This window comes from Pagrus pagrus (genome assembly GCF_965226575.1).
Source record: "Pagrus pagrus genome assembly, chromosome: 17".
Classification (NCBI taxonomy): Eukaryota; Metazoa; Chordata; class Actinopteri; order Spariformes; family Sparidae; genus Pagrus; species Pagrus pagrus.
In genome coordinates this window covers 1,188,631-1,214,953 of record NC_140201.1, presented here as the reverse complement: position 1 = coordinate 1,214,953, position 26,323 = coordinate 1,188,631, and the positions used below count along the sequence as shown (strand labels likewise).

The following is a 26,323-nucleotide window of genomic DNA, read 5'->3' as shown; positions in this document are numbered from 1 at the left end:
TCTTCATTCCCCCTGTACTGTATAAATCTGAGATGAGCCCTGCTTCTTTTATTCTTTATTTATTTATTATGATTATTTCCTTTTTTTCATTCTTTACTTATTAATTTGATTTATTTGTGCCTCTTTCACTTGTTTCTGAACCAGCTGTATTTCATATCATACATGTGGAAACTTTTCTCTGTTCTTGCTCAACCAGAAACTGATTTTGTGATATAATGGTTGAAGCTTCCTCGTTGAATAATATATCAAAATAAAAATCTGGGTGCATCAGTAGTATGCTACATTTAGATGTAAAACAGTAAAGTGAGCAGTGTTTTAGTCTTTAGGTGTATGAGGAGATGTGGGAGTGGAGGGACATCAGCTGATTGAAGATGAGACAGGAGGTAGTTTAGAGGATGAAGAGCTGCTCACCAGTATCATCTCTTCTCCCAGTGGTTCTACTGTCAGACAGCAAGAGGAGGAAGTGTCATGACTGATACGTCTGTTGAGCTGAACAAAACTGACCTTCAACTTAGTTACCACAAACTTACTTTTATAAAATCTAAAGAAACTTGTATCAGCTGAAAACACTCAAGTCCAACATCCATCCTGAATGTAGTTCAGTGAGACTCTGCTGCCCTCCAGTGGACATCAGGGAGATAAACTATAGTCAGACAGTTTTAAGAGATGTACAAATTTATTGTTGGTTTAAAAACCCACGAGGTTTGTTGACAATAATCAAACATTTGAATATTACAAGCTTCACCCTTCAACTGTGTCTTTAAGTCTTCCAGTAAACAGTCTGTTCATGATTGAAAGACATGTTTTTTACATTTTAAGTTTGCTACATGAGTGAACTGATACACATGTTAAACCAGGGATGAGAAACATATTTTCTGAAAAACAAACTCTTGACTCAAGCAGGAAAAAAAATCTGCTTTCAGTTAAACAAAGGAAACTTTATACTCATAACATCCAGCACAAACACCAAAGTATCCTTACTGATTTATAATTAGAAATGATAAAAATCGATTTAATGATAGATTTAATCCCTTTGTGATGAGACTATAATGAAAGAGATTAAGTCAAAATCCACAGTACTAAAAACAATGCATTCAGAAGTTCAGAAGAATTTAATCTGAGCTGGAAAAAGATCAAGTGTGGATCTTGTGAAGTTTAATTCGTTTACAGAACAACTGCAATAAACACACACAAGTCCCAGAATGAAATGATTTGGGAGATCAGTTCAGTTGTTTAATTCATAAATCACATTTTCAAACAACAAATATCAGACAAAATAATGTAGACACACACACAAAAAAGACAAAATAAACCCATCACCTCAGAGGAACACACTCAGGGATTCACTGATTTAGAAATTCAAGACAAATGCTGAAGTTTGAAACTTATTACACGACCTTTGAAAGAGTCCAAATTGAATCATACAAACTTATGAAAACAACTTTTAATATTACTTTAAATCACATAAAACAGATCATTTATTGTTACACAACTACACATTCACTGGTCAGTATTTGTTCTTATGCAACAGGTGTAATCTTGTGTAGTGTGAAATAAAGACGCCGCAGGTTTACAGACGGTGCATCACTGAACTCCTCTGGAACAAACAGTAAATCTTCAGCATCAATGATGTTCGAGTTAACACTTGTGTCACCACATACACTGAGACAACTTAATATTTGGCTAACGTAGCTCGCATCATAGCCTACATGTTCACAGAACAGATATGATGAATAATATGCAGATGTACAAGTCTTTGTCCTTGTCTGAAGTCCTGAAGGTTAATAGTGTATGCATTGAAAGAACAATCAAATTATGAACAAAGATAAAGCACTCTTACAGTCCGTGTCCACATAGTGTTTATTTTGAGGCAGTGAAGTGCTGGCTGTGCGTTCAAGAGCTGAGATGAAGCGTTTGTAGGTCTTGTCTCGATGACAACAATATATTTACAGACCTGCTACTGCAGCCGCTCACAGCACATTGGGAACAATTGAAAAAAGACGCTGGCGTTAAGAAAAAAGCACTTGTGGACAGACAGCCTCAACATGACTTACCACTAACAGAGGTAAGCAAGACCGAGCGGTGCGTCATTCCTTTAAAGGCAAACACATTCGTATTTAAAGTGACAGAACAAAATGCTAACATATACACGCGAGGTACAACAAGCGTGAATATCGGACACCAACCATGTTAGTCGTTCCCCCTTTTATCACAGTCGTCTGTATCACAAGTTTTTAACTGATCAGTTGTGAGTCGAGTCTTTCCGTTCAGGCATCTCTGCAGCTTCATTTACTTCTCCTGCTCTGAACACACTTGTGCTTTTTAAAATGACAATGCTGAGTGAATCTTTTTTCACAAACACTGCAACTAAACGGCCTCTCGCCCGTGTGGACAGCCTGGTGTCGGGTCAGAGTTCCATGTTGTGTGAATCTTTTACCACAAACTGAACAGCTGAACTGTTTCTCAGCACCGTGGATTCTCATGTGTGCATTCAAATTCTTTCTCAGACTGAAACTTGCGTCACAAACTGAGCATTTGTGAGGTTTTTCTCCTGTATGAAGTGTTAAGTGTGAAGTCAAACTTGACTTTAGTATGAATGTTTTACCACATTCAGGACAACTGAAGGGTTTCTCCCCTGTGTGAATCTTCATGTGCCTCACAACGTCGCATTTCCACTGAAAAGTTTTTTGACAAACTGAACAATCAAACGGATTCTCCTCTGTGTGGACGACTGAGTGTTGCTTCATGTGTGTTTTTCGTGCAAATCTTTTACCACAAACTGAACAACTGAAAGGTCTCCGCCTGGTGTGGGTTCCCACGTGTCTGTTCAAAGTGCTGCTGTCACCGAAACTCATCTTACAAACTGAGCAGGAGAACGATTTTTTTCCCGTGTGAAGTTTTAAGTGTGAAGTCAAATTTGACCGCTGTGCAAATTTTTTCCTGCAGACAGAACAACTGAAGGGTTTCTCCCCGGTGTGCTTTCTCACATGTGTCGAAAGGTTTCTCTTCCACTGAAACGTTTTTTTACAAACTGAGCAGCTGAAATGTTTTTCCTTTGAATGAACTCTCATGTGAGACTTTAAGGAGCTCTTAAATCCATAACTTTTATCACAAATTGTGCAACTAAATGTCTTCGTTTCAGCTTGGATTTCATCAGGTTTCTGCAGATGTTCTTTGTGACCAACGCTTGTGGAACATTCAGAGGAGACAACTGGTGAGCAGCTGAAACGTTTTTCTTTTGAATGAAGTCTCATGTGAGACTTCAAAGAGTTCTCAGAGTCGTAACTTTTACCACAAACTGAGCAACTAATTGTTGAAATGTTTGCTTGGTTTTCATCGGGTTTCTGCTGATGACTCTTGTTCCCAAAGCTTGTAGAACATTCAGAGGAGCTGACTGAGTGTTTTTCATTACTACGTTCCATATTACCTGCAGGTACGTCATTGTTTTGCAGAGGGTTTAAATCTGGCTGAGGTTCCCTGGTCTCCGTCCAATCACAACTGTCATCAGTCTCGGGTTCAGATGAGTCTGACGCCTCGTCATGACTAACTGGTCGTAATTCTCTATCTGGATCTGGGTCCTTGGCTGGTTCTGATCCTCCACAGTCCTCTCCGTCAGCTTCTGTTTTCAGACCTTCTGCATCCCTGATCTCTTTGGTTTGGTGTTGATGAAGCTGTGAGGGCTGAGGTTTCTCTATATCATCTTCTTCACTCTTCACCGGGAGTTGAAGCTGCTCTCGCTCCTGACTGGTCCCGAGATCCTCCTGTTCCTCTTTAATCGGCTGCACCTCTGGTGGGTCCTCCTGGTCCAGACTGGAGCTCCCCTCCTGCGGCTCAGGAGGAACCTCTTCTCCATTCCCCAACAGCTGCTGGACATCTGTGGAGAAAAGTGTTGCACATTTTGTATCACATGTGCAGACGTCAAAACAAAAACAACTACAAGCGTCGGGGCTCATTCATGACAAATTATTAATATTTCCAGTTCAGTCGACTCACTGACTATGAAAACACAAAACATTCATTCAACTTTTAAAAAAAAATGTCTTTTCACTGTGGAATTCCTTCAACTTTAAATGTAACAAAACCAAAAAACAACTAAATATAACTTGTGCTTCACTGTCAACTAAAGAAGTGAAATGATGACATGAAGGAGACGTGATTATCAAAACATCATTTTCATCGTCTATTTCTGATGAGAACCGACCGTGTTACACTGAAGATGAGACGCCACTGGAGCCACGCTGCTTGTACAGGAAGTGTTTCCCGACACGACAAGCAAATCCTGCGCTGCGTATTTCATCAGAGCAGAACTGATATCAAGGCAGCTGCAGCTCAACGCTCATATAATGTGCACGTCAACCCACAAGTTCAAATTAACCTCTCAGCTGAAGATTCTCGAATGTTTTACTGCTTAAGATCATGAAGGGACGCGGATGGAATAACATTTATCTTTATATGCAGCAGGGTCCAAGAGTCCAAGACAACTTATCAAGATACTTGCAGGGAAGCAAAAAGGATCAAATCAGCGTATCGAATTGAGTAAAAAGTAGAATCTTTTGAACATTTTTGGTGCTTTATATTGACGTCAGACAGCCGCTGAAAGTCTGACCCAACTGGCTGATCTGTGGCTTAACACAATGCGCAGCAGGCACAGCTGCACGTTTGCGTATGTATGGTTGTCGTACAGTTGAGGGAACATAGTCCCAACAGAAAAGGCCGTCTTGCTGTCGGTGCTATGCGCTGCTTCTCCACACGGGAGAGCTTACGGTCATCTACTGCAGGTAACACACTGATAAAAGATCAGTACCTCATACAACCCCACATCAACATACCTCGACCATCACTTTAACTAATCCTTTCGCAAAATATACAGTCAAAATAGCTTAAAAAGTGTGTTTTTCAGCTCCAAAGCTTCATCTGCAGAGATATGTATACAGGAGCAAATCATTCTAGATGTTACATCGAGAACACCGACTAATTTAGTTGCAAAAAAATGAAAACTAGTGGAGATTCTAGTTTTTGAAAATGAAAGATTATTCAGGTTAAAGCTGATTATTATCAAGTTTGTCTCTTGAAAAACTAACTTATATAATTCTGAAGAAAGCCTCTGAGTTTAACAACATCTGGGAGACGAATCATGAAAATATCAATCTACTGTGAGGACCGTGTGCTGTACTGAGTGTTTTCTATATCTATTCATTCATTCTTTCACCCCCCCCCCCCCAGAACCAGAACAATGATTACATTCAGCTCAGAGGGACAAACTTCAAACATTCAGAACTTAAGTAAAGCTGTTGGATTTTACAAGATCTCATGAATCTAATAGAAGTTTCTGCATTAACTTCTTTGAGAAAGTCTGTGACATGAACTGAGTTCTGTGAGAGTTGGTTCTGAATGACTCGGAAACACAAACCTGTTTAGTCATTGTGTCACCACTGTACACCTTCAACAGCAGCACAGTTTCGTGGTACTGTTTATATCACACTTTCTGTGTCTTTATGAATCTCCTGTCACATAATTGAAGCAGTGAGCTGAGGAGGAGTTTCACTGATGAAGAACGGAACCAACCTGCTCTGTGTAACTGGACCTGAGGCTTGAAAACAGCGTCCAGTAGTTTCCGTTGTCGACTCAGTTCCTCCTCGTACTCTGCTATCGTTCTTTCAAACAGCTCAAATATCTCTTCAGCAGCCGCAGTCAGTCGCTGCTTCACAAACACTCTCAGCGTTTGGACTTTAGACATTTTTACTGACTCACACGAACTTTTCCTCCAGAAACACTCCGTTAAAAACTGTCTGCTCACTCTGATGTGCGCTGTGTTTACAGTCCGTTCGGCTCCGTCTATTTCCAGCTAACGAGCTAAGTTAGCTTCATTAGCTCCGAAGGACAGCAGCAGATAATTCAGCTGTTAAACATGTTTAAAGCTCAGAGTCTCCTCAGGCAGATTCATCTGGACATGTTGGGTCCGTGAATGACACAGCTTGGTCTCCATTAAAGCCACTCCGACTGCACTTTGACCGAGTCCGTCTCCGTCTACTTCCTGCTAGCGAGCTACGCTAACGTTCCTATAGCTTAGCCTTTAGCTCCTTCATGACTTAAAAGCTCGATGAGTTTGAGGTGAAACATCCCAAAAGTTCACAGAGTCCACTTAAACAAGTTCATCCACGCAGGATCTGGTGTTTCACTCCGGTCTGATCTTATTGTAACGCACGAAACCGCTGCTACAAAACGGAAAAAGCTAGCATCAAAGTCACAGGTAAGCACAATCGCTTCCGGTGTCATTTTGCTGCATTTCAAAATAAAATGTATTGATCTTTCGTTAGCAGTAACACTGGTAGACACACCATCATCTATTTAAGTCAACATAGAAAACCACAAGTGAAGTTAAAGTAAACGGTACTTAAATCCAACTCAATAAATGAACAGCTGGCACATATTTTATTTAAACAGCACTTCAGACAACAGTTACAAGTTTCTTTACTAAGTAAAAATAACAACAGTGACAAAAACAACCCTTAAATACAGCAAGTAGAAATTCAATAACTTACAGTCAAATGAACATGAATACAGTGATTTAACCCAACAGTAACTTCTTTTACAATATGATGAACTGCTGCCGGCAAAAAAACTGTACACTTCCTGCAGGGATTTCAAAGTAAAAGTCGACAGAAACAGGAGATATTTCTTATTGTTCATCTCTCCTACGATACTGTACATTATTTTAGCATGAATTCAAACAGTCTACATTATCAAAATGACAATAATAATAGAATAAAAGTAAATCCCAGTTCACACACAGCCTTTCTTCTGCAGATACATGAGGGCAGAAACAGATTCATGGCCGTGTACCCATAAAACTTTTGTTTTTTAAATCATCAGAAGTTTATAACTTTAACTATGAATCAACCCCTGAAATATCCCACTGATAAAGTTGCAGTCCTTAATTCAATATATATGTCAGAGAAAATGAAAATTATCAATTTCATTTAGGCACATTTAAAGGGGTTAGTAGAAACTAAATGACACAAAAATGAGCAGAAATATTCATTTAAAAAAGTGTAAAACTTGAATTTATGTTTCTGAACGTAGCTCAGTGAGACTGCTGCCGTCCAGTGGACGTCAGGCAAACATCATCAAACCTGCTAGTTTATTAAGCTAAATTATGTTTCTCATTCTGTAGAGAATAAATACAAGTTACTGTATATATTTCTATAATCATTATATATGTATATAAAGTACAGTGCGCTGCTGTTTTAGAACATCTGAAGGGTTGTCTTTTAACTTGTAATTATCTGTAACTGTGCGTTAAAGATTCATGCCTTCAGTAGGAACTAATGAGCAAATCTGGATGTTTTTAGAGACGGACAAACACATCGTTGGTTTAAATCTGCATAAGATTCGTTGCCAATACTTTAAAAAATGAAAATCATAAGCCTTTTCCTTTAACTATGTCATCATCTAGCAATAAACAGTCTGTTCATGACAATAAACGTGTTTATACAGAATTTGCTGTTTGAACCTGTTTTTGCTCAGTTGTACCAGTTTACACTGACTATTACATCATGATTTGATTCTTGACTGAAGCAGCAAAATAAACCCTTCAATTAAGTAAAATCATTATTAATGATATTATCCAGAACAAACACTTCCAAAGTTCTATTTTTGAGTTGATGCACTTTGCTTTAAAGGCAGCTGTGCTGATCCAACACATCAGCTGTTGTATTGTGAGTTGGTCTACAGACGTGATTTTATCAAAATAATAAAAATACAGTATGAGCAGTCAAAAATTCAATTGTTTATGCTTTCACATAATGAAAGATCAACAGAAGACCGGGACAGTCCATTAAATTACTAACTTCCATTCTTGGGAGGTAAGAAATTTAATTTAAATCACATTTCAAACTAATGTAGACCTAAGTGCTGCATAGGTGTCCTAAAATACTGTTTGACAGTTTAATACATTTTAAATTAACAAATACACATAAAACCAAAAAAGCACAGTTCCCAGAAACAAACAAAATAAATGGTCATGTTGTTTCATCATAGAAGAGTTTTAGCACAACTTATTTTGAGAATGCGTCACAGTTTTCAGCTGTTCAGCGCTGAGTCACGCGTGCCCTCCGTCTCTTCAGCTTCGTTGACGCCGCTGCTCTCACCGACACACTTGTGATTTTTGATATGCGAGAGCCGAGTGAATTTCCGATCACAAGCTGAACAACTAAATGGTCTCTCCCCCGTGTGGACAGCCAGGTGTCGTTTCAGCGTTCCATGTTGTGTGAACGTTTGACTACAAACTGAACAACTAAATGGTTTCTCCCCAGTGTGGATTCTCATGTGCCTCGTCAAGTTCTTTCTGAGACTGAAACTCGTGCTACAAACTGAGCAGCTGAAAGGTTTTTCTCCTGTGTGGAGAGTTAGGTGAGAGGTCAAACTTGAGTTTTGTGCGAATCTTTTACCACAGAAGGAACAACTGAAGTGCTTTTCACCTGAGTGGATTTTCATGTGACTCACAAAATCTCCTCTCCATGAAAAAGTTTTGTCACACACTGAGCAGCTGAATGATTTCTCCTCTGTGTGGAGAGCTAAGTGTTGTCTCATATGAGCCTTTCGTGCAAATGTTTTACCACAAACTTCACAACTAAAGGGTTTCTCTCCAGTGTGGATGCTCATGTGTGCGTCCAAAGTCTTTCTCAGACTGAAACTCATCTTACAAACTGAGCAGGTGAAAGGTTTTTCTCCTGTATGAAGTTTTAAGTGTGAAGTCAAATTTGAGCGATGTGTGAATTTGGTGCCGCAGACAGAACAACTGAAGGGTTTCTCCCCGGTGTGGATTCTCATGTGTGCAACAAGGTTTCTTCTCCACTGAAAAGTTTTTTTACAAACTGAGCAGCTGAAACGTTTTTCTTTTGAATGAAGTCTCATGTGAGACTTCAAAGAGTTCTTAGAGTCGTAACTTTTACCACAAACTGAGCAACTAATTGTTGAAACTTCTGCTTGGTTTTCATCGGGTTTCTGCCGATGACTCTTGTTCCCAAAGCTTGAAGAACATTCAGAGGAGCTGACTGAGTGTTTTTCATTACTACGGTCCATATTACCTGCAGGTACGTCATTGTTTTGCAGAGGATTTAAATCTGGCTGAGGTTCTCTGGTCTCCCTCCAGTCACAACTGTCATCAGTCTCAGGTTCAGAGATGTTGTCATCAGTCTCAGGATCAGAAGAGTGTGACGTCTTGTCATGACTATCTGCCTTCAAATGCTCTCCATCTCTGATCTCTTCAGTTTGTCTTTGATGAAGCTGTGAGGACTGAGGTTTCTCTTCGTCATCTTCTTCACTCTTCACATGGACAGGAGTGAAGGTGAACTTGATGATATCAGCCTCTTCCACCCCTTGAAGCTGCTCTCCCTCCTGACTGGTCCAGAGTTCCTCCTCTTCCTCTTTAATGTGTAGCAGCTGTTGTGGGTTCTCCTGGTCCTGCTGCTCAGGGGGAACCTGATCTTTACTCACCGACAGCTGCTGGACATCTGTGGAGAATAATGATATGCACATGTTACACAGTCCTTCAAACTAAAACTATTAGCATACAGTGCTTATTAGCAAGGCAGCTGCAATTTCACGTTCATGTTATGTTCACATGTAAACTGGACTCTGTGTTTACAACATCGATGCTTGGTGCTCACACACAGTCACAGTTGATGGACAGTGTTTGCCAGATATTGAATATCCGATATAAAGATGTCGACAACTAATCCTAGCCCTAGCCCTAGCCCATAATATCAGGCCTGCTAGCTTGTCCCTAGTGGCAGCATGGTAAGGCTCACAGTAGGAACACACAGGCTGTGTAGCCTGGTCCACAGTCACTCCTCCCAACTGTGAACCAGTTGTTTGCATGGAGGTCTAATCACATAGTGTGGTACTCAAGCTCAGAGTGCAGTTTCATGGGGGAGATTGTGTTGAATGCTGAGCTGAAATAAACGAACAGCATTCTGTGGGTGTTTTCAAGTCGTGTGAAGACTGAGCGGAGGGCAGTGGAGATGGCATCTGTGGATCTGACTGCAAACTGGTGGGGGTCCAGGCTAGCTTGGATGTCGTCTTATGTGCAGGAGAACGAGTGACTGGTACAGATCGGTAGTTGTTGAGACTTTTTACAGGTATCAGGGTTTTCTCCAGAAAAGTTGTTTAGCCTGGTGGTAAGTGTCTTATCTGATCAGTGCAGGTTTAACCAACAGACGTCACTGGTGAGCTTCCCAACCGTTCTGTTTCCTACTGATCTATCACACTGCCAACATCTCCGATTCAGTACTATCAGAAAAACTGGATGTAGATTTGATTCAGAATCCTGTTTAAAAACTGATTTTCATTTAAATGAATAGGAATGGTGGAATTATTTTCAGTGATATGCTCCAGTTTACAGTGTGCCAAACCATTCCCTGGTGTCCTTAGTCATCTGAAATATAATATGAAACATAACTGGTAGAGAAGATGAAAGAGCTGCATTCCTTTTATTTTATGAAATTGACTGCATTAATTGATAAATTATTTTTGAAAACAAATGTTCTGCTTTTTTGTTAATAACACAACAGCTCCACTGTGCAGTTATTAACGTCATATCGCCAACAGTGATGAGCCAATAGCCAGAAGCCAAGGCTATGCAGAAACGAAACACTCACAAAAAACGTTCACTTTTTAATAAAAGCATGAAACTTTGTGCACTTGCACAGTTTGAGGCCATGACACATTTTCAGATATGGAGCCATATCGGCAGATAAAAAATTGCTTTTGAAGGCTTAGCAAGTGCAGCGTCTACACACAGCAGGTGGTGGCACCTTTAAAGTTGTTTTGTTAGCAGCCAATTAAAACAGAAGAAACAACAAAAAACACGCTGTTGTAGCGCTCGTAACGTCAAACTGCTGCAGCTGTGTCAAGCCACACAATGTAGACATGAGCCACACGTCTTTACAAGAAGAACACAACATGAGGGAAAAAGTCTTATCAAAGCTATAACATATCAAATAAAGCATCTTTGCTCACTACGTTGTAGCCTTTCTCACACTCAGTTGTGCATTAAAAAAGCATTAAAGTGTTGGTTTCTATTATCGGTTATTTTATCGGTATTGGCCATGAGAGTCAGATAATTATCAGTTATGTGTCGGCTGAAAAAAAATCGATATCTTGAGTCCCTAGTATCATCACATCTCCTGAACCTCACATGATGACACAGACGGTGATGTCTCCCGCTGTGTTGCTGTTCAAGGATCCTATAATAACACTGTTGCTCATAACAATAAAGAGCTTGATGTCAGAGTGTGAAGTGTCGAACCTGCTCGGTGTGACCGACCTCCGGCGTCCAGTAGTTTCCGTTGTCGACTCAGTTCCTCCTCGTACTCTGCTATCGTCCTTTCAAACAGCTCAAATATCTCTTCAGCAGCCGCAGTCAGTCGCTGCTTCACAAAAACTCTCAGCGTTTGGACTTTAGACATTTTTACTGACTCACACGAACTTTTCCTCCAGAAACACTCCGTTAAAAACTGTCTGCTCACTCTGATGTGCGCTGTGATGCTGAATGTTATATTTCCAGCTAGCAGCCGTTAGCCTCACATCGACCGACACCGGGAGATACTTCAAATATTTTTACATTTTAAAAGAACAGCACAGAGGCTTTTCACACAGGCTTATCTGGACGTTTGTACGATTTCGATGACTGTAAATTAAAGCTAATAAATCTGAGTAGCTCTGTGTGGCCCAGCTCCGTCTATTTCCTGCTAGCAAGCTACGCTAACGTCCTTTAGCACTAACATGCTGAAACATCCCGACATTTGCACGGATTTCACTTTTTGGACAAGTGTATCCATAAATACAGACTCTGGTGTTTTAATCAGACTGTATATTGTTGAAACGCACGTAATATGTAACGAAAAAGCCGCGGTACATTGCGCTTTGTACAGTTAGCATATCACAGTGAGGCAAATCCTTTCCGGTGCAGCGTTGTCGGTGATTTCCAAAGTAAAAGCGCTACAGTGGTGACATGAACGTTCAATGTGTCGGAGCTCTTATTTTACTTTGAAGTTTAGAAAATGGCCCCGGAAGCACTTGTATGTCTTCTTTTCACTGTTTGTACAAGATGGCGGCGAACAGAAGGAGCCCCGTCTCATGACTGCCGTTAATCCCGGAAACAGCAGGAGGAAACCAGAACCAGGAACCCTCAGAGTCATTTCCTGACAGTCTACTAACCTGCAACAAGAGTAGCGTGAAATAAACTGACAAGGACTTTGTATTGCACCTGCTAAAGTTGGTTTAATTGTGTGAACATGTCTAGAGTCCGAACGCTGAGAGTTTTTGTGAAGCAGCGACTGACTGCGGCTGCTGAAGAGATATCTGAGCTGTTTGAAAGAACAATGGCAGAGTACGAGGAAGAGATTGAACGACAGAGCAAACTGCTGCAGGACGCTGGCATCTCTGACACCCACAACAAAGCAGGTGTGTGGAGGCTTTTATTAAAGAGGTCATGTTATGCTCATTTTCAGGTTCATACTTTTATTTGGGGGTCCCAGTAGAACAGGTTTACATACTTTACTTTCCAAAGAACACGTTATTTTTGTCATTGCTGCAGCGTCGCTTTTCACACTGTGTCTTGAGCGCTCTGTTTTAGCTACCGAGTGAGACACCTGGGCTCTGTTCAATCTTTGATGCTACACACTGGACCCTTTTATTTAGAACCAACTCCAGTTCAGAACCAGGTTTTTCCGTGCACCTGTATATATAATATCCTCAAATTAGTGATAATGTTATATTTATGTCATGTGTTTGTGTTTTTCAGGGTTTCCTGCAAATGTCAAGAAGTTTTTGGTGAATATAGAGGATCCTCCTGAGCAGCAGGAGAGGAGCTCCAGTCTGGACCAGGAGGACCCACCAGAGCTGCCACACATTAAAGAGGAACAGGAGGAACTCTGGACCAGTCAGGAGGGAGAGCAGCTTGGAGGGCTGGAGGAGGCTGATAACACCAAGTTCACCTTCAGTCCTGACCCTGTGAAGAGTCACGAATATGATGGAGAGGAACCTCAGTCCTCAAGGCTTCATCAAAGACAGACTGTAGAGATGAGACATGGTGAGGACTGTGGAGGATCAGAACCAGACAGGAACTCTGGTCAAAGACATTTACAAGCAGCTGATAATAAAACGTCGCACAGTAATGATGGTGTGAAGCAGACGAGGGAACCTCAGTTAGGTTTTAATAGTGATACAGGATGTAATGTGGCCAGAAAATATTCCAGCGACTCTGAATGTGGTCAGAGATTTGGCAGCAAGGATAGTCTGCAGATCCAAACGAGCTGCAGCACAGGAGAGAAAAAATTTACTTGCCAATTTTGTGGTAAAAACTTTACAAAAAGCTCAAATTTGACAACTCACCTGAGAGTTCATACGGGGGAGAAGCCGTTCACCTGCTCAGTTTGTAACGCAAGTTTTAGCCTGCGATGCACGTTGGTGAATCACATGAGAGTTCATACTGGCGAGAAACCATTTTGCTGCTCTGTTTGTGGTAAAAGGTTTTCAAAGAAGGCGAATTTGACCACACATATGGCCCTGCACACCGAGGAGAAGCCTTTTAAATGCAGTGTTTGTGACAAAAGATTCACTTGGCATTCACAGGTCAAAAACCACAAGTGTGCTGACGGCAGCAGTTGAAGGTGGAGAGCTGCTGTGAGAGCAGGAACTGAACAGAAACCAACAGAGACAACATGATAGTAAAATATACAGTTCAAATGTACTGCCATGAGCAGGAAACGACTTGACATGTTGAAGAACTGTAATTGTGTACTTATATGTGATTAGATCAGCTGTTTTTAAAGGGGTGTAATGGTTTGCAGAACTCATGCACGAACCCAGACTGCTTTGCTTTTGTTCACAATCTGTTAAGAAAGGTTTTGCCTCTTTAATCATCATATGCAACGTAAACATGTTCCATTTTCCATCAAAAGACACATATTGGCTTGAACCAGAAGTTGCTCTGGTCCGACATCTTTCAGGCCGTCCCAAAGCTCTTATTTGTGCTGTGAGGAGCGAAGAGCAGCCTTCACAGAAGTCTTTTTAATACCCAGCACACCTCCTTGTTGGATATCAGTTATTGATTGGCTGCTGCAGCTGATCGGACTGATCTGATACATCACAACATCACTGGAGTCGTGAAGTGACGACAAACAACAGATCAAACTCAAGTGCATCACTCCAGAGTAAATTCATTTGTTTTGTTCACCATTCAGTTAAAGATCTGTGTCTTCTATTATTAGAAAGATTTTTATTTACATGATTGAAGTCAGAGAGAGAAGGAGAGTCTGTCTGTCAGCAATAATCATTGTTTCAATGTAGTCACATGTGAGGTTTGATATGTTGTATAATTTCCATTTTCCCTGAGACATTTAGCCTGATGCATAATATCCAGTGTTGGAAAAAAAAAAAACATAATCACTTTCTGGTTTATGAATAAATCATACAAAAACACGTTCTGTCAGTCAAAATGTTTTCTGTGCCCCTAAATACAGAAGTGTGCTTGTTATTCATGTTCAGGTGTTTGTTGAATGTGCGCAGACTCAAATTTAGCAAAAGCCGACGTCAGAAACGGACGTCGCTTGACCTAAGGACGTCTATTTCCTGTTTTCTTTATTCTCTACAACATGAGAAACATTGTTTAACAGAATATTCAACTACTACTGGAAAAACCTCCTTTATATCTGGAGTCATGCTGTTCTCCCTGATGTCCACTGGAGGGCAGCAGAGTCACACTGAACTACATTCAGGATGGTTGTTAGATTTGAGTGTAGCTTCTCAGTCAGCCCAACAGACTATCATGACACTTCCTCTGCTGTCTGACAGTAGAACCACTGGGAGAAGAGACGATACCGGTGAGCAGCTCTTCATCCTCTAAACTAGCTCCTGTCTTATCTTCAGTCAGCTGATGTCCCTCCACTCCCACATCTCCTCACACACCTAAAGACTAAAACACACCTCACTTTACTTTTAGTTGTTCAGTTACACCACAGATTTATTGTAACAGATCAAAGTATCCAACAGCACATAAAGTAGTTAAACTTGTTTCCACCTCGACCAAATGCAACATACTGGTTGTTAAATGTGATAATAATCCAATGATATAACAGACAGTTTGAAATAACATGAGTACATTTTGTACTGTTTGCTTTTTGTTTCACTTGTAGCATCTCTATATTTATTTAATTCAAGCATCTGGATGTTTCTTTTCTTTTTAATGCTTAATAAAGAGATGATCTTGTAAAGAGCACTTTTATTTTGAAAATCAGCGAAGAAATGGCCCCGGAAGTGATTGTTCTAACCGTGGCAAACACTTTAGCTTCTTCCGGTTTGTACCGGCGGTTCTGTGCGTTTCCATTAGATAAACCGGGTTGATCCACTGGACCCTGTGTGGATAAACTTGCTTAAGTGAACTTTGAGGATGTTTCTCCTCAGACTCACTCTCAGTTTAGTGAAGAAAAAGCTATACATGCTAAGCTAAAGGACGTTAGCGTAGCTTGCTAGCTCTCCTGATGTTTTTAACAGACCCAAAATGTCTGACTGGACTCTGTGCTGTTCACTTTACTTGGAACATGTCTAATATCCGAATTATCTCCTGCGGTCCTAACGAAGATAGCTTGCTATCTGGAAATAGACGGAGCCCATCGTGATGTGAGTTATCACCGCAGCGCACATCAGAGTGAGCAGGCAGTTTTTAACGGAGTGTTTCTGGAGGAAAAGTTCGTGTGAGTCAGTAAAAATGTCTAAAGTCCAAACGCTGAGAGTGTTTGTGAAGCAGCGACTGACTGCGGCTGCTGAAGAGATATTTGAGCTGTTTGAAAGAACGATAGCAGAGTACGAGGAGGAACTGAGTCGACACCGGAAACTACTGGACGCTGTTTTCAAGCCTCAGGTCCAGTTACACAGAGCAGGTTGGTTCCGTTCTTCATCAGTGAAACTGCTCCTCAGCTCACTGCTTCAATTATGTGACAGGAGATTCAGAAAGACACAGAAAGTGTGATATAAACAGTACCGGTGTACAGTGGTGACACAAACAGGTTTGTGCATAAAGTTTGTGTTTCCGGGTCATTCAGTACCAACTCTCACAGAACTCAGAACTTCTCCCAGTTCATGTCACAGACTTTCTCAGAGAAGTTAATGCAGAAACTTCTATTAGATTCATGAGATCTTGTAAAATCCAACAGCTTTACTTAAGTTCTGAATGTTTGAAGTTTGTCTCTCTGCGCTGAATGTAATCATTGTTCTGGTTTTGTGTTCTGACCTCACTAATCTCCCATTTTTCACTGGACTGGGTTGAAATTTGTTCTGAACATCAACAAGACCCTGAGGAAACTTGGCAACATGTGTTCATACAAATAAACGCAGAACTTTCCCTCAAAGTGAACATATGACAGAATACAAAACTAAAACAAGGGAAAAGGAAAAAATGAATGAAAGATATAAATGAATGAAAGATAATAGAAATATAAAACACTCAGTACAGCACACGGTCCTCACATTGATATTTTCATGACTCGTCTCCCAGATGTTGTTAAACTCGGAGGCCTTCTTCATAATTATATAAGTTAGTTTCTCAAGAGACAAACTTGATAATAAATGAGTTTAAACCTGAGTAACTCTCAGTCCTTGACTCTCTCAACAAAGCTCATAAAATTTGTATGATGCAAATAAAAGTTGGAGTCTCATACAAACTGTAACTCACAAGTTCATTAATTAATTTTGTTCACCATCCGGTTAAAGATCTGTGTTAACTGTACGTCTGAACAACTCTCTTCATTTATATTTAGTATTAGAACGATTCTGTTCTTCTAAAATGTTGTTTTTCCCTATTTAACTTTAAAATATGGATGTAAAGACATAAAATAGTGTAATATGTACAAAACATTAAGCTGTCAGTTCGATTGTTTGGTCGTCGATATGCTCTTTTTGCCCAAAACTCTCAGTTTTTGGTCAACTGCTGGTGAACCAGCAACCGGGCTGGTACTGACATCAGGGAGTAATAAGTGATATCAACATACCTGCTGATCTCCACACAGTTTTGAGCCTTTAAATGTGTTTACGAAATACTTAAGACAAAGATATGTGAGGGCTCGTGTCCACATGGTGTTTTTTTCTGAGCACCAGAAGCTTTTTCAATTGTTCCCAATGAAAAGTCTCAGCGTCGTTGTTCTGAGCGCTCTGTCTTCTCTGTGCATCCCTCCGGGCGCTTCAGGGTTAGAAATCTCTCAACTCTTCAGAAAGCCTCTGGTGACGACACCGTGGCTCTTTTTCTTTTTCCTGGCCGAGGTGATAATATTCACCGTGTGGATGATGTCATCACCCACATCCTCCTCGCTCTGATGTCCTGATGTCAAATTAAAAAACAAACAGATATTAAACCACAGAGGATCAGGGTCCATCATACAGCGGCGGCTGTCAACATGTAGTTGTCATAGAGACAAGACGCTTCATCTCGCGCTGATCTGCCTGAAAAAAATCACAATGTGGACGCGGACCCTGATGGAGGCTTGACTTTCTCCAGTTGTCACAATAAACTTTATTATCTTAAGTGACATCAGTGCAATGAAACAGTATATATTATTTAGTTAATTATTAATTTGAATAATACTTATAAATCCTCCCTCACGCCTCGTCTGCATTATAATCTCTAACAGAAAAAGATTTCATATCGACGAGGATTTAAAACGACAGACAAAACAAGACTGAAAAAAAAAATTGATGATTCGCCTCGCTGTTAACAGGATGTGGATAAATCAAACTACAATGTTTAAACAACTTGCTGATGTAAATGTATAAAGAAGTAAATGGGCAGTAAAAATAACATGAAGCTAAAGTAAAGTGCAGTATTCCCTTTACATACGTACCTTGATTTATTTGTGGTGTAAAATAAAAAACAATAATTATAATAATAAACTTTATTTATCTCGAACCTTTCGAAACACAGTGACAAAGTGCTTTAGAAACCGATTAAATACAAAGCGAATAAAACAAGCTAAAAGCAATAAAAACAAAACACAGCAGATAAAATCACTGACTGCAATTTTCAACAGATGGATTTTCAAAAGATGACACTGAGTTTGCAGCTCTGAGCTCCTCAGGCAGGCTGGACCGCTGTCTGCAAAGACTTAATGTAAACTTCAGAACAACGAGAAGAGACTCACTGAGGATCTCAGGGTGCGAGAGGGAACATAAAAGATCTGTTAATAACTTGGAGTGAAGCCTCAATCAATAAAATCTTACTCTAAAAGCAACAGGAAACCAGGATCGGTGTGATGTCGTTGTGTTTTCTAGTCTGAGTTGAGATTCTGGCAGCAGAGTTTTGGATGAGAGGGATTTTCTACTAATACCAGAGAGCAAGGAACTGCAATAATCTAAGCGCTCAAGCCGGACCTAATGTTATCCATTTGTGTTTAATTAATACGACAGTTTCCTTCTGAACTTTCTCAGGAGGTCTGTCTGACCCTGATATGTTACTTGGATTCAACGGGACAGTTAAAAGACCTCCTGTACAAAACCATAATGTTTTAAAGAATTTAATAACGGACTGATATGATAATACAAGGTGGAGAAAAACATTCCCTGTAGCAAGCAGGTGTCGCTGTAACTATGACTGAATATTTAATGCAAATATTAATGATGAGAACATTTTCATTTTCTTCAGCAGTAAAACTTGTTTATATGTCCACATAACGTGGAGGATCACAATTTAAAACATGTGAAGCATTTCTCCCAAATTTCAGTGTTGATTTCAATTGTTTAAATGTAAACAAGATATTTCTCTTTTCTGCACAGACACACAGCAGCTGTCGATGAGTGAAGAAGAGGTTTCTCCTGAGCAGCAGGAGAGGAGCTCCAGTCTGGACCAGGAGGACCCACCAGAGCTGCCACACATTAAAGAGGAACAGGAGGAACTCTGGACCAGTCAGGAGGGAGAGCAGCTTGGAGGGCTGGAGGAGGCTGATATCACCAAGTTCACCTTCAGTCCTGTGAAGAGTGAAGAAGATGAGGAAGAGTCTTCACAGCTTCATCAAAGACGGACTGAACAGATAGAGACAGAAGCTGATGGAGAGGAGTGTGGAGGACCAGAACCAGCCTGGAACTTTAATCCAGATTCTCATTTACAGTCAGCGACTCATGATGAGATGTCACACTCCTCTGACCCTGAGACTGATGACGACGTCTCTGGAGCTGAGAGTACTGACCGTTGTGATTGGGAGGAAACCAGGGAGCCTCCGCCAGGTTTAAACTGTCTGCAGAACAGTGAAGTATCTGTAAGTGATGTGAAATGTTATAGTGGAAAAACATTAATTAACTCCTCTGATTGTGCTACGAGCTTTGGACACGAGGGACGTCTGCAGGAACACGATGGGATCCAAGCAGGAGTGAAACCATTTATTTGCCCAGTTTGTGGTAAAAGTTATCACATTAAAAACTCTTTAAATACTCACATGAGAAGTCATTCAGGAGGACGCTTCAGCTGCTCGGTTTGTAAAAAAACATTCCACTGCAGAAGATATGTTGTGAGCCACATGAGGACCCACACAGGGGAGAAACCCTTCAGTTGTTCTGTCTGCGATACAAGATTCGCCAAAAGCTCAACTTTGAAGGCTCACTTGAGAGTTCACACAGGAGAAAAACCTTTCACCTGCTCCGTTTGTAAAGCAAGTTTCAGTCACAGATACAATTTGACCACACACATGAGAATCCATACTGGGGAGAAACCGTTCAGGTGTTCAGTTTGTGGTAAGAGATTCACACAGCTTGGATCTGTGAGACGACACTCGATAGTCCACACGGGGGAGAAACCGTTTAGTTGCAGTGTCCATATGGAAGAACACAAGTGTGTCGGTGAGAGCAGCAGAGAGGCTTGTTGAACCCATTTCTTTCCAGCAGGTCTGAAGTTCTGAGGGAAAGACTTTAGTCAGTACTGATCAGTTTAAAACTGTGACAGGGATCCAAAATAAATTCATGAACGATGAAGCGACATGATTGTTAAATTAAGTTTTTATTCGTGTCCTACACGGTTTTGTTTTCTCCCAGGTACTGAGCTTTTTTAGAATTATTTTGTTAATCTAAAATGTATTTAAACTGTGTAATATATTAATATAAATAACATACTGACAATGTTTTAAATCACTCGTATAGCATTATGGTCATCAATTGTTTGAAGTGTGATTAATAAATAAAATGTGTCGACTAACCTCCTGACAATAAAATGTACTTGTAGTTTAACAGACTCTCCTGATCTTTAATTCACGTCTTACTCTGTGTAAAACATGATCAGTTGATTTCTTTGTTAGCTGCTCAAACTATTTGCTTTAAATACATTTAAATACATTTTGGACGAATCACAAGTTCGTAGGATTTTGGTCTGACAGATTTAACAGCTGATGTGTTGAGTTACCGCGTTGCCTTTAAAGCAAAATAATTTACTTTAAATAATTGAAAAGAGTTTGTTTTTGATAATATATTGTAGCTTATATGCACCTGTATAACATGTAGAAATCTATACTTCAAATGTATTTATTTTCTACAGTGTGAGAAACACAATTGTTTTCTCTGATGGCCACTGGATGGCAGCAGAGTCTCACTCAACCACTTTCACAAACAGAAATAAGACTTTATTGATCACAGCGGCTTACAGATTGAGTGAAAGATAATAAAAATGAACGTACACTCACATACAAATGTGACCAAGGTGGATAATTGCACCTGGAAGTTAAACACTAATAAAGTTTATATAAAACAGAAAAAAAGAAAACCTACTTTTACACTTTGTTTTATACATATCCTGCTGATGTTTGTATTATTTCTGTGTAAAAAAACAAACAGTTCGTAGACGTATTAACAGACACTAAATTGCCTTTAAATGTGTCTAATTAAGATTGATAGTTCTGACGTTTTCATATAATTTATTCAGAGTTTGATTCATGGATCAGCCTCTCAGAGTGAGTGTGTTTCTGCAGAGTCATGAAAAACTAACTAGAATTGGAAAGTTGTTTATTTCAGGTGAAGCTCTGAGATTTAAGGTGGAAGTATTGAGGTGTTTTTGTAAAAATGTTGCTCTAAACTTTCAGCCGAAGAGAAACCTCTTATGATTTATTATGGTGATGTTTCATACATAGCTACTCTGTTCAGTCAGAATGTTGTTCTCTTAGTGGGAAATGAATGTGGACATCTTATCTTGAGTTAGCAATTTATCTAATACCCACAGGTCAGGATGACGAGTCTGCAGTTTTTAACATTTGGGGTCAGTCAGTGACGTGTCAGTTCAATTTCTGAGGAACAACTTTTCGCTGTGTGAACACTTGCTGACTGTTGATCCAGTGATAACTCTGACAGAAGTAAACTGCTGAATCTTCAGCCTGAACAGTGAAGACTTTCCTCGATCTGCTGCCTGTAAAACGACCTAGAAAGTCTTTTTACATGTGAAGTTTTAACATATCAAAATAAAATAATGTCACATGTGAACTGGACACTTTCACAAACGACTAGCTTTTTTCCACATATGGATGAAAATGTCCACATGAGTAATTTACATTTTTCACATGTGAGTTACAGACGTTCATGTGAATTTCCATATTTAGAAACAAAACATGAGACATGAAATCACATGAAATTTGATTCTCATGACTCATTTTCATTTCATTTATTTTAATTCATGTCAACTAAAATTTTGACGTGTTTAAATAAAATAATGTCACATGGACATGTGTTCAAGAGATAGTTTTTTTCCCCATATGAATGTTATAAATTTACATTTTCGATCATGAGTTATTTACGTCCAGACGCAATGAGCACTTTAATTAAATGTGGATTAGAAATTTTGAGATGTGGAAAATGGTAAAAAATTATGAAGAGGTTTGTTTCATCATTTGGTGGTTGTGTTCTTTTGGTGTGTGTGTGTGTGTGTGTGTCCTCAGTGAACCGTATCAGTCTCTGCAGTAGCTTCCAGCTGCAGCAGTCAGTTCAGTTTCTGAGGGAGGTTTTTGTACGACTCTTTTTCACTGTGTGAACACAGCTTGACTGTTGACAGTGTTTGCACCCTGACAGTAGTAAACTGCAGCGTCTTCAGCCTGAAGTCCACTGATGGTCAGAGTGAAGTCTTTCCTTGATCCACTGCCTGTAAAACGACCTGGTGTCCCTGACATTCTCTCATTGGTGTTGCGAATAAGCAGTTTAGGAGTTTCTCCATCTTTCTGTTGGTACCAGCTTAAACAGTTTGCACTGCTACAGCTCCAGAACTCATGACTGGTCCTACAGCTGATGGTGACGGAGCCTCCCAGAGCAGAGCTCACTGCTCCAGGCTGAGTCACTGTGACCTGACCTCTGGACTCTGAGGACACAGAGACAGAAACATAAAGCAGCGTCATGGTTCTGTCGGCTTCACTTCAGAGGGACGGATGTTCATGGAGGAGAGGAGTTTGATTCTCTGGACTTTACCTGTGAAGCAGCAGCAGAGGAGAGTCCAGATGAGGACGGAGGTCAAAGTCATGTTTCTGATGAGGAGGATTTCTGTGTCTTCTGTTGTCATGAAGGACAGCTGTCAGTCATCCAGTGTTCAACTCTCAGGACTATAAACTCTCCCAGAGCACTGGAGCATGCTGCTGCTGATGCAAAGTGGCTCTCTATGGAAATGCTCTGACTGACTCCAACAGGGACTTGGATCACTCTCATCATGCTGCTGATCAATCAATCAATCAATTTATCAGAGTATTGATTAGAAAATATTTTAATACCAATTTTATATGATTTTGGCTTCATAGTTATCAGAAAAATTGTGTTTTAAAATGTCGTCTGTCTAATTTAAATCGATTTAATGAGAAAATGAAGTTTCATTTAAAAATGAATATAAATGAAATAAAAACATGTTTTCTGTAAATCTGTGTCTGTGTGTTTTTGTCACTTTTCATATCAGCTGATGATATTTTACAAACACAGACTGATTTTGTTGAGTGTGTTTGTGTCAAAGTCAGAGAGCCGTGTCTCTCTACAGTCAGAGGTTTTTGTACGACGGCTCAGTCAGTTTGTATCACTGTGGTACACGTTCGGTGGAGGAACCAGACTGGAACTTGGAAGTAAGTCAAATATTTAAATGTTTTTATTATTTCAGTTGCAATTTCTCTTTTTTTCTTAAATTTTAAGGAAAACAGTCTCTTCTCTGTATTTATGTTTCATTTTTGCACAAATAATTTTTTGCTAAGAGACAAAGTTCACTTCAGAAATAGAAATTCAAAAACTCATTGAAGAATATGAAGATAGAAAATATGAAGCCAGAAGATGAATCATTATTTTACACTTTAATAGTAAATCTTGTAGGTTGAGTTCAGTCAGACAGAGTCAGAGCCGTGTCTCTCTACACTCAGAGGTTTTTGTACGACGGCTCAGTCAGTTTGTATCACTGTGGTGGACTTTTGGTGGAGGAACCAGACTGGAACTTGGAAGTAAGTTTCTGCACAAATACTAAATAAAATACTGTAAAGTTACTTTTTTAAGCATATTTTTTGGATGTTTGAGGCAGATAAATATATCTTGTTTTAATTCTGACACTTTTAGTCTTCATGTTTTAATTCTCCTCCTTTATCATGGAGGCTAACTCAGAGCAGCTTTACTAAACATTTCTTTACACGTTCCTGTCAAACTGAAATTTAAACAGCTTGAAGTGTAGAAAAGATAAAACTGTTTCAAATGTTTTCCAAGATGAATTGTTTATTTTCCACCTTGACGATAACAGTATTAAAGAGGACTTTAAAAATCCACATGTAGAACATTTGATCGTAGTCGGTTCATCTTCTGTTTTTGTGTTTGTGTCCACTAAATATTTTAAAGTGACATATAGTTCAGGTTTTGGATGATTCTGATGAGAAAGTCTTTGCTCTTTTATTTCCAGTGTAGTTTGACATGTTTCAGGTCATATGAGGACTCTTTGTGTGCTGATATGCATGAGAGGTTTCTTAAAGGGAAGTGAAACCATGTGTGAGTGAGTGACTGGTGGAGCAGAAAAACCCTCTGACAGAAACTCCTTAAAGGACTAAATCATGTCTCACACAGTGAAGGTGTCCAGGTTGAGTTTGATTGACAGCTGTGCGGTCCCTGTCCTCTAAGCTGATTGGTGTCTCCTAGGTGATGTCCGTCCCGCCCTGACGGTGCTGCCCCCCTCCAGTGAGGAGCTGCAGCAGGGGAAGGCCACGCTCATGTGTCTGGCCAACAAGGGCTTCCCCTCAGCCTGGAGTCTGTCCTGGAAGGTGGACGGCAGCAGCAGCAGCAGCAGCAGCAGCTGGGAGGAGAGCAGGAGCCCCGGGGTGCTGGAGAGCGACGGCCGCTACAGCTGGAGCAGCACCCTGAGGCTCCCTGCAGACCAGTGGAGGAAGGTGGGCTCTGTGACCTGTGAGGCCACCCAGGGCTCCCAGACTCCAGTCTCAGAGACACTGAGGAGAGACCAGTGTTCCCAGTCCTGACCTGACTCACTGGGACTCTGCTGCTGGTTTTACTCTGCTACTGCTCTCAGTCTGCACTCTGTAACTATCTCTCTCTTTCATCTGACATGTTTCAGCAGCAATATTTACCAGCTTGTTGCTGTGTCTCAAAATTATTTCACTGTTTCTACATAATAAAGACGTGTTGATCAAAGCAGCTGTTTTCATGTTTATTATTATCAAAGTGTCTGAATGATTTTATCTTCATGTGTCAGTGACTGTATTAAATCCAGAGAAACACTGAGCTGGAAAAAAAGTCTCATTTCCCTGTGATGATTTTAAAACAAATGTGTGAGATCACATCATGTGCAGCCAAATAAACTGAATATTAAAGGAGGTTGTAAACTCAGACAAAACTCATAATTATAATTTAATCAGTACAAACAGTGATGACAGTAGTTTAACTTCAAGACTTGTTTTCATAATCATTAAAATACCTTCAGGACTGTAAAAAACTCTCTGTTGTAGTCGCTGCAGAATCATCTCTTATTACTGCTGTGAAATTATGTTAAAGACTCGTTGTTTTGAGTGTATCCAAAGGAAATGCATTACCCTTTAAGTAAACCTCGAATCATTTTGAAAAACATTTCCTAAATCTAAAAACAACAGCATGATATCATCGACATAGAGAGAAATGAAAAGAGTGTGATCAACAAACTTTAACTGCAACATATTTATATGCTGCTTCTGCTACAAACTTCAACCACAGAGACTAATGAAGGATGGAAAAAGCCACGAATAAAAGTGTTGCTGAATTTCATACTCCACAAATGTTTTTGTTTTGATCATAAAACGTTTTTTGTTGTAATGCAAAACACAAAACATGACTAAAATGTCAAATTGACATGATTAATAATTTTACAACTTGAATGAAACCAGGTGTTTTATAGATTCAATTTTATAATTTAACTAATGAGCATTTGGTTTTCTATGAAAAATGGTAGAAGATTAAAAACATATTGATAATTTTAGTGTCCACATGTTATTAAACTTTAGAGCTGAAGTATTTCAGCAGAGGTTAGCATCTACAGACAGAAGAATGTTTCAGTCTCTGTTTTACTAAAATTGTAAAAAGCAGAACTTTTTGGATTAAATACAGTATATTTAGTGTTAAAATGTTCAAAGTGATTATTATTGATGACATTTTTGTAGTGAAACCTCTGTTGTTTAGTGTCAGTGCAGCTGTTGAGTCAGATCAGTTCCTCTCCAGCTGAGGGAGGTTTTTGTACGACGCTTTTTCACTGTGTGAACGGGAAGCTGTTACTCTGCTGACAGTAGTAAACTCCTGAATCTTCAGCCTGAACTCCACTGATGGTCAGAGTGTAGTCAGTGCCAGATCCACTGCCACTGAAACGATTTGAAACTCCAGACTGACGGGTTGTAGCATAATAAATCAGGAGTTTAGGAGCTTGTCCAGGTTTCTGAAGGTACCAGTGGAGGTTGGTACTAACACTTGTACTGGTTGTACATCTGATAGAAACAGTCTGTCCTGCAGTAGACGACTGAGCTCCAGGAGACTGAGTCAGGATGATTTGTCCTGATGAACCTGGAAAACATAAAAAAGAGGAGAAGAGTTATTGAGACAAATCCAGTTTGGAGAAAGATGATCAACATCCAAACAGAAGAGGATCATTTCTTTAACATGGAGAACAGATGGAAGAAGGTCCATGCTGCTTGTTTTAGTGTTTCTCCATCAAAGCAGAACATCACTGTGGTGAACCTGGTCGCATCCTGAAGCAAAGCTTTCAGCAGAGAGTCTCACCCTGAACAAGGAGCCCCAGGGTGGCCAGCAGTAGGATCAGTGACATCATCAT

General features: G+C 39.9%; 3 protein-coding genes and 2 gene segments (V, D, J or C); 3 read left to right on the top strand and 2 right to left on the bottom strand.

Moving 5' to 3' along the window:
* Positions 1-1,208: 1,208 nt before the first annotated feature.
* On the bottom strand, positions 1,209-11,970 carry LOC311272431 (uncharacterized protein). 3 transcript variants are annotated; one of them, XM_084378820.1, is made up of 3 exons: positions 11,330-11,967; positions 9,090-9,515; positions 1,209-3,874 (listed from the first exon to the last, which is right to left on the bottom strand). In XM_084378820.1, exons 1-3 carry the CDS (start codon positions 11,469-11,471, stop codon positions 2,286-2,288), a joined length of 2,157 nt encoding a protein of 718 aa, XP_084234946.1. In that variant the 5' UTR covers positions 11,472-11,967; the 3' UTR covers positions 1,209-2,285. The 3 variants fall into 3 exon arrangements, with proteins under 3 accessions (XP_084234946.1, XP_084234945.1, XP_084234947.1); XM_084378819.1 differs by having other exon boundaries at positions 11,312-11,965; XM_084378821.1 differs by lacking the exon at positions 1,209-3,874 and having other exon boundaries at positions 6,416-9,515; positions 11,312-11,970.
* Positions 11,971-12,107: 137 nt separating this feature from the next.
* Positions 12,108-14,487, top strand: LOC311272437 (uncharacterized protein). The gene is made up of 2 exons (XM_084378831.1): positions 12,108-12,468; positions 12,809-14,487. Exons 1-2 carry the CDS (start codon positions 12,300-12,302, stop codon positions 13,672-13,674), a joined length of 1,035 nt encoding a protein of 344 aa, XP_084234957.1. The 5' UTR covers positions 12,108-12,299; the 3' UTR covers positions 13,675-14,487.
* Positions 14,488-15,347: 860 nt separating this feature from the next.
* LOC311272434 (uncharacterized protein) lies at positions 15,348-20,265 on the top strand. The gene is made up of 2 exons (XM_084378827.1): positions 15,348-15,944; positions 18,826-20,265. Exons 1-2 carry the CDS (start codon positions 15,773-15,775, stop codon positions 19,905-19,907), a joined length of 1,254 nt encoding a protein of 417 aa, XP_084234953.1. The 5' UTR covers positions 15,348-15,772; the 3' UTR covers positions 19,908-20,265.
* A 2,814-nt stretch (positions 20,266-23,079) lies between these two features.
* On the top strand, positions 23,080-24,634 carry LOC311272438 (Ig kappa-b4 chain C region-like). The segment is given in 2 exons: positions 23,080-23,111; positions 24,157-24,634.
* A 1,113-nt stretch (positions 24,635-25,747) lies between these two features.
* LOC311273242 (immunoglobulin kappa variable 6D-21-like) lies at positions 25,748-26,323 on the bottom strand. The segment is given in 2 exons: positions 26,272-26,323; positions 25,748-26,055 (listed from the first exon to the last, which is right to left on the bottom strand).